The sequence below is a fragment of the Hippopotamus amphibius genome, chromosome 17, assembly GCF_030028045.1.
Source record: "Hippopotamus amphibius kiboko isolate mHipAmp2 chromosome 17, mHipAmp2.hap2, whole genome shotgun sequence".
NCBI classification, from domain to species: Eukaryota; Metazoa; Chordata; class Mammalia; order Artiodactyla; family Hippopotamidae; genus Hippopotamus; species Hippopotamus amphibius.
In genome coordinates this window covers 40,636,784-40,647,812 of record NC_080202.1, presented here as the reverse complement: position 1 = coordinate 40,647,812, position 11,029 = coordinate 40,636,784, and the positions used below count along the sequence as shown (strand labels likewise).

General features: G+C 54.6%; 1 protein-coding gene and 1 pseudogene across 1 annotated transcript; one reads left to right on the top strand and one right to left on the bottom strand.

The window, feature by feature from the left end:
* Positions 1-1,230: 1,230 nt before the first annotated feature.
* On the bottom strand, positions 1,231-4,181 carry LOC130840076 (reticulon-4-interacting protein 1, mitochondrial-like; annotated as a pseudogene).
* A 1,199-nt stretch (positions 4,182-5,380) lies between these two features.
* On the top strand, positions 5,381-9,975 carry LOC130840070 (keratin, type I cytoskeletal 14). The gene is made up of 8 exons (XM_057715142.1): positions 5,381-6,106; positions 7,377-7,459; positions 8,024-8,180; positions 8,345-8,506; positions 8,589-8,714; positions 8,810-9,030; positions 9,123-9,166; positions 9,715-9,975. The coding sequence occupies exons 1-8, from the start codon at positions 5,549-5,551 to the stop codon at positions 9,807-9,809; spliced, it is 1,446 nt and encodes a 481-aa protein (XP_057571125.1). The 5' UTR covers positions 5,381-5,548; the 3' UTR covers positions 9,810-9,975.
* The last annotated feature ends 1,054 nt before the right edge of the window (positions 9,976-11,029 follow it).

Here is an 11,029-nt window from a genome sequence, read left to right as displayed (position 1 = left end):
CTGAGTTCACTGCTTAGAGGTGAACTAGGAACAGTCACACTAGTCCTTATGTGAGCAAGTAACAAATGTTCATCATGTTAAGCCAGTGGAGTTTTCGAGGTGGTTACAGCAGCACTGATGAGCATGACTAGCATATCGGGCTTCGAGCAGAGAAGTAGCCCCATCTAAGTCACGTCTTTTTTCTTTTTTTTAAGATTTATTTTATTATTTATTTATTTTTGGCTGCATTGAGTCTTTGTTGCTGCGCACAGGTTTTCTCTAGTTGTGGTGAGTGGGGGCTACTCTTTGTTGTGGTGCACGGGCTTCTCCTGTTGCTGGGCATGGGCTCTAGTTGCACAGGCTTCAGTAGTTGTGGCGCACGGGCTTAGTTGCTCTGTGGCATGTGAGATCTTCCGGGACTAGGGATGGAACCCGTGTCCCCAGCATTGGCAGGTGGATTCTTAACCACTGCTCCACCAGGGAAGTCCAACTTTTTCTGAAAGTTTAAAATTATTTCAAAATAAAATGCTAAAAAAACAAGTCTCTCCTAGAAGCATTGTCTATTGTGAAGGAGTCAGAGAAACTAGGGGTGGGAAGTGTGGATCTGAGACCTGAGAATTCTGTGCTTCCCTGCTACTCACTCCCTGGCACCTTTATATGTTGAATTAGAGCTGCTCTCAGAAGCCCTCCAGATTGGCCCTGCCCACATCTTACCACAACCATCTCTCCAGCAAGTTTTCACCACTGCCTTTGCAACGTGTATTGTTCTGGGTCTGTTATGCGGTGTAGTGGGTTGAATAGTGTCCCACTCAAATTCACGTGCACCTGGAACTTCAGAATGTGAACTGATTTGGAAATAGGCTCTTTGCAGATGTAAGAATTGAGAGAAGATCTAACTGGATGAGGATGATCACTAAATCCCAGTGAGTGTCCTTGGATAGAAAAGGGTACACGGAGACACACAGATATGATGGCCACGTGAAGACAGAGGCAGAGATTGGAATTTTGTTGCCACAAACCAAGGCATGCAAGAAGCCGCTGGAAGCTGGAAGAGGCAAGGAAGGATTCTCCCCCAGCACCTCCACAAGGAGTGTGGCACCTTAATTTTAGACTTCTGGCCTCCAGAACTATGAGAGCAGACTTTCAGTTGTTTTAAGCACCAGGTTTGTGATAATTTATTATTGCAGCCCCAGAAAACGAATACACATGAACTGCACTTTTCTTTTTTTTTTCACCAAACTGAGTGTTTATTTAAACAACATTAACGACTGTCTTTCCTCGTGCGTGTCCTCTTTCTACCTTGAGGAAGGCTTCTGGAACTTTAGAAAATGGAAAGCTTTTTTCAATAATTGGCTGAATCTTTCCTGCATCCACCAGTTCTGCAGTGTCATCTAGATATGGACCACTGGCCATGAAAAAGGCCCAGTGATAATGGACTCCTTGCCAGAAATGCTTCAACGTCTTAGAGCCCACGGTGACGCGTCTGCAGCATGCCGTCTGCTGTGCCCAGCTGGTCCATGTTCAGGAGGAAAGGAGTCACCAAAGTCACATACCTAGCTCCTGACCGCTTCTTGAGAAAATTTAGAGCCCATGTTTCGGTGAATCCACCGACATTGTCGAGGATAAAATCAAACGGCTTTAAAGATTCCAACTGCTCTTCCATATTTCCGGATTTGTAATCAATTACATCATCTGCCCCAAGCTTCTTTACAAGTTCACTGGCATCCTGAGAACAAACTGCCATCACATGAGCATCCCATGCTTTCATTACCTATATAGCAAAAGTACCAACTCCACCTGAAGCTCCCAAGATTAAAACATGTTTTCCTGTGCAATTCCTGTCATTCAGGCCCCGAACCTTTTTTATGGCAGACCAGGCTGTGAGGGCCACATAAGGCAGAGAGGCAGCTTGATCGTGAGTGAGTGATTTGGGCTTGTGAGAGACCTCATTCCCACCAACTACAACAAACTCTGAGAGAATGCCTTGTTTCCAGGGAGGAACTGCAGCCCACACCTCATCTCCAGGCTTGAAGTACCTCACATCAAGTCCACACTCCATCACCACACCAGACACATCCCCACCCAGAGTCGGGGGAATTCTTCTCCTTTGATTTTAATATGTAAAGGGTCGCCTTTCATACTTAAAGCTGTAGCTCCATAGCCACTTCTCATATTAACATCTATAGGATTGATACTCGCAGCATGAACTTTAATAATGACTTCATTTGGATAGTGTATCATGGGTATCATCATGTTCTGGGTAAATCGAAGCACTTCGTTACTCCCATATTTATCTATCACCCAGGTGGGCATGACAGTGCTCCTTGGAGAGGCAGTACTAATCTTTCTAACTGAAGGCTTTTGTACAATTTGTCTTCTCCAGGAGCAAACCGCAGTGCAGGCATTTCTTCTAAGTACACAGGTCTTCAGAAATCCCATGGTAAAGTGGTTGAATTGCGTGCCCTAACTAAAAGGCACTTACACTGGATCAAACCCTCACACCTGAATTTGGTCAAATTCTGCCAAACACTCTGGCCAGTTTCAACGTTGAGAATTCAATACTTAAGTCAGACTGATGGAGCAACTGAAGAAATAAGAGTATGGAATTACTCTACTCTTCGCATCTGAAATGCTCCAATTAACGTTCCAGTCAGTGTTCTGTCCATCCTCCTCCTCCCTTACACCCCCTCCCCTTGAAAACAAAAACAAGACCCCTAGAATCCTGCCCTGTCCCTGGAGCCCTCTGCGGGACAAGCTGACTCTGCTCACGATCCAGATGCCACAGGAATTCAGACACTTTCAGGTTCCCAGTGCGACCCTAGCCCGGAGTCTCCTTGCCCTGCACTTTTCTTCTCTCTGTTCATATCTTCAGTAATTCTGATGTGTATCCTCTCTTTCCTTTCACGATGGGGGCTTCCAAAGGGCAGAGGCCGTCTCTTCCATTAGACAGGGCTCTGAGGGCAGGGGCCACGCATCCCTCCTCAGACTGGGCTGTCCCTAGGTCCCCTCCATTCTTAGGATCCCATCCCCTGTGCCCAGCCCGGTCCTCAGGACACAATGTGGGCTCTGTGGGGGGGCTGCCTGGCCCTTCACCAGTTTGAATTGGCATCAGTCCCCCCACCACAGGCTGGTGCCCGGGAGACTCACCAACCACAAGAGGCACCGCCCCGGGCTCCTCCTTTACCCCCACCTCCTCTTCCCTGGGGCGCTGGAGGACGGTCAGGCAATGGCGACATGCCACACCAAGCCTGCCCGGGAGTCCAGAGGTGGGGGGCACACCAGCCCCAGCAGACAACCCCCATCACATTAACCCTTGCTGCCCCGGAAAGCTGCCTCTCTTCAACATGTCAGGCACACCAGGCTGGACTCTTTGCACCTAGACCCCTGTCTGCAGGGGAAGGGGCCTTAGGATCTGCGCCAGGGTCTAGTCCTGGGTCGGGGAGAAGATCAGACTCGTTTCCCATGCTGGGATTCCAGGGCCCATGGAGGTAGGGAGGTGGCTGGCAAAGGTCTCTTCCTAGATTGTGTTTGTGAATGTATGTGGCATGGGTTCCCTACCCTCTTTGTCTTTTGCTTTCCCCGTAGAAAGGCAAGGAGGGAGCCTCTTTTGGGTTCCACTGAATCAGGTGGGAGGGAAGAAGAGCTTATCCCGTGTCCCGTGCACCAGGGATTCTATCCATGATTCCCTGCGGTGGAGAGAGACAGGATGGCAGGCGGCACGGAGGAAGCGGGTGTTGGGCTCTGCACCCACGCGTGCCCCCTGGGTCCCTCTGGAGGCTGCATTTTTCTCTGGAGAGCACTCCCACCCCTCCACCCCACAGCAGACAGCAATGTCTTCTAACAAAGGCATCTCCTCCTTTGGCCAAAATTCCTGCTGCCTCTTGCTGAGGAAATTGTAGGGCTGGGCCGGGGCGGGGCCCATCCTCTGGAAGGAGATTAGGAGTGTCTGTCAGGGGTGGTTGGGGCGGGGCGGGGCCCTCACTTACTCACATCCTTGAGCGTCCTCAGCGTGGCAGTTCTGGGGAGCCCGCAGCCTCAAGTATCTGTCTCAGCATTGTCTCCTAAGCCCCGGTGGCAGGGGGTGGGAGGGCGGCTCCCTGACTTCTGCTTTGGTGGCAGCTGGGGTGGGGGTAGAAGGAGGCCCCGCTTCCCTCTGGGAGCAGTGATCCTAGGAGGCGTGTTGGAGCCTCCAGCGGGGGCTGTTGGGGCCTGTCTGGGGAGATGGGATGTGTCAGGCAGCCCCAGACACGACCACATTCCTCCCAACATGCCTGCCGGCGTTTGTGGGGCTGAGGAGTGAGGCTGGAGGGGGTGCCTTTGGAGGTTGTCTGGGAGACCTGGGATGGCCGATGTGCTGACACACAAACCTCTGAGGCAGAACCTGATGGACCCCTGGAAATGTCCCCTGACCCTTGGGGCCTCAGTGGTCTGGGACACTTGAATTCACTTTCAGGTGCCTGCACGCCACGTCCCCCACCCCTGGAAAAAAAAAATCAAACATCCCTTGGGTCAGCTCCTGTTCCAGTGGTGTTGCTTCACCCGCTCTGGGGCCCAGACTGGGCTACAACAATGCTACCCGCGCTCGGCTTACAAAACCCTTTCCCATCCATTGCCACATTGGATTCTGAGTGCCGACTCTGCAGCAGGCAGAGTGGGTGGTACTTGCTCCCACTTTACAGATGAGGAAAACTGAGACTCCAAGGAGTGTCAGGGCCTGGGTCAACAGGAGTAAAGAGCAAAGCCAGGACTCAGTCTGACTGCATGCTCTTCCCTGATGTCTCCTGTGACACCACCTGCCCTTGGCCAGACTGAGCAGCCAATGCCATGGACCCACCCACAAGCGGGTGGAGGATCTTAGGGTCTGTGCCCAGGGCTGGGGAGAGCTGCCTGGGTTTCCCTTTGCAGGGTGGGGGCGTTGGGTTAGAAGCCCGAGCCCCCCGACTCCTGGCTGGGCGTGTTTCAGGGATGCGACAGGCCCCTTGGCACAGCCCAGCAGGTCTGACCTGGGAGAGCCCCCAAACCTTGTCTCTTTTTATACATGGTAATGCTGAGGGGACACCTCAGCCTGATGGGACCTTGCTGTGCTGGAGTTCCCGCAGCCGGGTGCCCCGCAGGGTGGTGGGCTTCCTCTAGGTGGATGTCAGAGACCCACCTAGTTAATGGGGAACGAACAACTCCCTCGGTTTATGGTGCAGAGACCCTCCTCCCACCACCTGGCTGAGCCCAGCGTGTGTGCTCTGAGAGCTGCACTCCCAGGGCCTGAAGGGAAAGTGTAGCCTGCAGGCCTGCACCTCCACCTGTGAATCACACCTGGCAGGACAAGAACCCCCAAACACCCTGAACAATGAGTTTCCAGTAAAATACGACCGACATGATGAGGCAGAGGAGAGGAGGGATCTGCCTGGGAGTTGGCACTGGCCCCTGGGTGATGAAAGCCAAGGGGAATGGAAAATGCCAAGCCCGCCCCTACGCAGGAGTATAAAGCCTCGCATCCTTTCCAGCTCACCTAAGCGCCTTTCTCTCCTCTCTTCCGACGCACTCACTTGCTCACTCGCTCCTCCCGGGCACCATGACCTCCTGTAGCCGCCAGTTCACCTCCTCCAGCTCCATCAAGGGCTCCGGTGGTATCATCGGTGGCGGCTCCAGCCGTGTGTCCTCCGTCCTGGCCGGAGGCTCCTGCCGGGCCCCCAGCGCCTACGGGGGCCTGTCTGTCTCCTCCTCCCGCTACTCCTCCGGGGGTGTGTGCGGGCTAGGGGGCGGCTATGGCGGCGGCTTCAGCAGCGGCAGCAGCTTTGGCGGGGCCCTGGGTGGTGGCTTTGGTGGCGGATATGGCGGTGGCTTGGGTGGTGGCTTTGGTGGTGGTTTGGGTGGTGGCTTGGGTGGTGGCTTTGGTGGTGGCTTAGGCGGTGGCTTTGGTGGTGGTGATGGGCTCCTGGTGGGCAGTGAGAAGGTGACCATGCAGAACCTCAACGACCGCCTGGCCTCCTACCTGGACAAGGTGCGCGCCTTGGAGGAGGCCAACGCGGAGCTGGAGGTGAAGATCCGCGACTGGTACCAGAGGCAGCGTCCCACTGAGATCAGGGACTACAGCCCTTACTTCAAGACCATCGAGGACCTGAGGAACAAGGTGTGTGGACCAGGTGGCAGGAGGTGCCATTCCAGCCACCTCACTCGGGAGCTGTAGATGCCTCGGGCTGCTGGTCGCTTTGGATTTATAGGCGGGAGAGCCTCCAGCCCCGGATCCCTCCTTCTGGCTCTGGACGCCCCCAGCAGAGCTGGTCTATGGGAAGATGGTCTCCTTTGGTTTCCTTCCCCCATCCTGTTCATGCCTCTCTGGGCTCCAGATCCTCAGACCACGAGAAACCGGGGATTCTTACCCTTACATTTACAGACGAAGAAGTTGAAGCTTTGGGCCATCTGCCCAAGGTCACAGAGCAAATGAATGGTAGAGCCAAGGCTAGAGCCCTGGTGGCCCACCTGCCAGTACAGAAGGTGGCGACCTGTTCTCCAGCACAGGGGAGGAGCGAGACTGTAATGGGACCCGGCTAGACGTCCAAACCACTCATTAGCTCATTAGTCTGGGCTGTGGCGTCTGCCACCCATGAGCCCTGGCATGGGCGGCCCCTCCCCACAGCCAGGAGGGCATGGAAAGCCCACAGAGACAATCCGTGGTGGCCCACCTTACGTGCCCTGCACAGGAGGGGGCCTGGGGTGCCTGTGTCATCTAACTGCAGCCCCCTGTTCCTTGCTCCCATGTAACCCCAGGAGTCTGCGGATCCTGCTTCTCTTGGTGTCGGGCTCTGATGATTTGAGTAGAGTAGGGTAGTTAGATGATGAGGGAGGGAACTCCAGCCAATCTAGCGTTCAATTGTTTTGTTTTCCTCCTTTTTCTTCTTCTTTTTGAGTCCCCTGGATCTCAACTTTTGGAAAATCCCCACTTGAGGTCTTGTGCTCTGAGGACTTGAAAAGGAGTGTGTGTGCCTACAGAGGACTGGCAGGGCTGGCTTGTGCAGAGAGGGGAGAATTCAGATCAGGAAGTGGGTCTGGAGAGCCTGGTCACTGCCCTCCTCTGTGGGTAGGGAACTTAAGGCCCCGAGACCCTTCTCAGGCTTTGCCATTTTTTGCAACAAGTCAGTGGTAGATGCAGGACCAGAACTCAAGGGCTTTTTATTCTAAGGCCAGGGCTCTTTCTCCCTATTCTGCTGATCACGAGTCAGTGACGTCCAGGGTCAAAGCTGGACCCCTGGGAGTTATCCTTCAGGCTGCTGTGGCAAAGGCTTGTGGAGAGTAGCAGGGACTCAGGCAGAAGCATGACAGCAAAAGCCTGATGCAGGCTGCAGTCAGGTCTGGCTGGTGCTGTCCATTTGACCAATGACCTGTGCCCTTTCCACCTGCAGATCCTCGCAGCCACTGTGGACAATGCTAACGTTGTGCTGCAGATTGACAATGCCCGTCTGGCTGCTGATGACTTCCGCACCAAGTGAGTTTGCAGTGGTGGTTCAGAGCATCCAGTCTCCCCTGGGTGGGGCACCTTTGGAGAAGCGTTCCCTCAACAGAGCTGGCGAGTGCCACGATGGCTGTGTGAAAACCCCTTGGGGTGCTTGTAAAAATAGAAAACCCTTGGGCCCCACCCTTGGAGTTCAGATTCAGTTATTTTTAATAGGCTACCTGGGTGATTCTGATTCACAGTCTGATTAAGGAGCCGCTGCTTTAGGGAGAGGCACTCCCACTTCCCCACCTACCCCCGAAATGCAGGAGGTGGTCATATTTGGATGCCTTGTGTGCTATTGGTTGGCCAGAAGCATCGCCCCTCCGTGAATTCTATAGCACCATGAACTGTCTTATTCCCGGCACTGTCCCCCCTCCCCAGAATTTCAGATCTGAGGAATAATGGGCCCTGTGTCCATCTGTGCCATTTTCAAGACTGGCTCTCTAAACCACCCACAGGATGCCAACTATGGGCAGCAGCTGGGTGGGGGAAGAGACAGAGCCTTCAATGTGACCGGGGAGGGTGTCTCATTCCTTTCTTCCTGGGTCATTCCAGGTACGAGACAGAGCTGAACCTGCGCTTGAGTGTGGAGGCCGACATCAACGGCCTGCGCAGGGTGCTGGACGAGCTGACCCTGGCCAGAGCCGACCTGGAGATGCAGATCGAGAGCCTGAAGGAGGAGCTGGCCTACCTCCGGAAGAACCACGAGGAGGTGAGGGCTAAATGGAAAAGCCAGCTTGGAGGGTTAGCTGGGAGGGAAGAGAGGGAATTGAGATGGTGGAGAGCCACATTCAGACATGAACACCTCGGACTAGGGAACCCTAACCCGCTGCCATAGTGAGGCCCCTGACTGCGGACTGTGCTTCCCTTGTGCAGGAAATGAACGCCCTGCGAGGCCAGGTGGGCGGAGATGTCAACGTGGAGATGGACGCTGCCCCCGGTGTGGACCTGAGCCGCATCCTGAACGAGATGCGAGACCAGTACGAGAAGATCGCAGAGAAGAACCGCAAGGACGCCGAGGACTGGTTCTTCAGCAAGGTGGGGGGCATTCGGAATGGAAGGCACTCAGGACGACGGCCTCCTGGAACTTCCTGTGCGAGTGATGTTTTCTTTTGTGCAGACAGAGGAACTGAACCGCGAGGTGGCCACCAACAGCGAGCTGGTGCAGAGCGGCAGGAGCGAGATCTCCGAGCTCCGGCGCACCCTGCAGAACCTGGAGATCGAGTTGCAGTCCCAGCTCAGCATGGTAGGGGTGCTGCCAGGCCTGGGGGGTGCCCAGGGCCCTGGAGGGAGAGGATGACCACCCTCACTGATTCCTGATCTTCCTTCCGTCCCTCACAGAAAGCATCTCTGGAGAACAGCCTGGAGGAGACCAAAGGCCGCTACTGCATGCAGCTGGCCCAGATCCAGGAAATGATCAGCAGCGTGGAGGAGCAGCTGGCCCAGCTGCGCTGCGAGATGGAGCAGCAGAACCAGGAATACAAGATCCTGCTGGACGTGAAGACCCGGCTGGAGCAGGAGATCGCCACCTACCGCCGCCTGCTGGAGGGCGAGGATGCCCAGTGAGTGCTTGGGGAGCCCCCAAGTCCTGCCCCCACTGTCCACTCACTGCCCCCCACGTGTCTCATGATCGTGCCCCTTTCTGTCTTCACAGCCTCACCACGCAGTTCTCCTCTGGCTCTCAGTCATCCAGAGATGGTAAGACCTTCCTCCTCATCAAGCGTGGACTCAGGACCACCCCCTGTGTCCCAGCAGGTCTAGGGTCTTCGATGGGGGCTTCTGGAGGGGTTGAGCTAGGGTTTTCTCGCCCAGTATCCCTTATGCACCTCTGTGGGTAGAAGAAGTCGTTTTCTAAGCCCTCCTCCTGGCGAGGAGGGGGTGGCCCCCTGTTTGTGGCAGGTCCCATAGTTCTGGTGGTCAGCACCACGGATAGAGCCCCACATGGGTCTTCCCACCAAGACCAGACCATCTGGGCAGATCTGGAATGGAATCATTTTGGGCTGCGTTAGTAGGACGCTCCCATCTGAGGACACAGACTCTGCCCCTGACCTTAGGGAGTTCTAGTCGGAAAGAAATGTGCTGATGGTATCAGTGCTGGGGCACGAAGCGTGGGTGAAGTGGTAATGAGGGGAGAGGGCAGCAGGGAGACAGTTCGTTTAAGTGCCCTCGGCTCCTTGGCCTCCACACTCCTGATTTCTCTACTGCCTGTCCACCTCTGACACCGGCCACTTTCCCCTCTTCCCCAGTGACCTCCAGTCGCCAGATTCGCACCAAAGTCGTGGACGTGCACGATGGCAAGGTGGTGTCCTCCCACGAGCAGGTCGTCCGCACCAAGAACTAAGGCTGCTCTGCACTGCTCAGGCCTAGAAAGCGCCCCACGTGGACATAGATGTCACTGAGGGATCCCCTCTCCTGTTCCCCCCGCCCCCAAGCACTTCCCGCCTGAGGCCTGTTTCACCCTTGCCCCTCCCAGCAATCAATAAAGCTTCATTACCTGAGTTGCACCACTCCTGCCTCTGCTTGGTCCTTGTCAGGCGTGGAGGTAGGGAGAAAGCGGGGGAAGCATCTCTTTGTAGCTCTCATAGCACCTGGCTGTGGCCTCTGGGTCTGGGAGAAAGGACCTGGGGGCAGGTCGGGCTCAGGTCCCAGGACTGCTTTCACCATGGCAGAAGATAGATGGGATTCTCAGGTCATTTGTGTGTCTTCTGGGGCATGGAGGAATACTCATTCATTCACTCACGCATCCATTTATTCACTTGTTCATTCATTCAACAGATATTACGGAGTGCTTTCTGTGTGCCAGTCACTGTGCTAAGTTAGGGATTCTTAATATTTTGGTCTTTAGGGATTCCACTGAGTATATATTGAAACCTATAGATGTCTTGCCACCCCCAGTAAACAGACACACATTTACATACAATTTGTGAGATTTACTGGTCCCCTAACGCTCCTCAGGGGAGTCCCTGAACCCAGTGAGAACTCATGTTTTACTGAGGGCTTTGTCTCCCTCCATTTTACCTGCTCTTGCCTCCAGAGCTGGGTCTGAATCCTGCCTGCTCTGAGTTGACACTGAGCAAGTGGATGAGCACCTCCAAGCCTCAGTTTCCACATCTGTAAGGCGGGCACAATGACAGTACCCATCCTGGGAGCTTGTTAGGAGGATGTGCATGTCAGGCCTCTAGCCCAGTGCCTGGCACAGAGTAGGCTCAGGGCACAGCTGTGTGAGTGACACTGTGTAGGTTTCCTCTGGTGCATGGTGACTCTCATCCTTAATGAGGGCATTTTTGGAGGCTTTGGGAACAGAGTGATTCGTTTCTAACCGTGGCTCTGTTCTGAATCAGCTCTGTGAACTTGGAGAGTCTCAATTTCCCCATTTATCCAGTAAGCATGGTGAACTCTGCTACTTGGAGTTCCTATGGGAATCAGCGAGTGAGTAGATGAAGTGCCAGGGGTGTAGGAGCCTCCTGTGGTAGGGAGTGTCTTTTCCTTTCTTTGGGGGCCTGGAAAAAGAGGAGGAAGGGGAGGACCTCACCTGAGCAGTGGAGATTCCAGAGGTGGGGA

Excerpts from the sequence above, each read along its gene's own strand:
- LOC130840070 (XM_057715142.1), top strand. The coding sequence starts at position 5,549 with ATGACCTCCTGTAGCCGCCAGTTCACCTCCTCCAGCTCCATCAAGGGC. Across the intron at positions 7,460-8,023 it reads GCTGATGACTTCCGCACCAA|GTACGAGACAGAGCTGAACC; the intron begins GTGAGTTTGCAG and ends GGGTCATTCCAG. Across the intron at positions 8,715-8,809 it reads TGCAGTCCCAGCTCAGCATG|AAAGCATCTCTGGAGAACAG; the intron begins GTAGGGGTGCTG and ends CGTCCCTCACAG.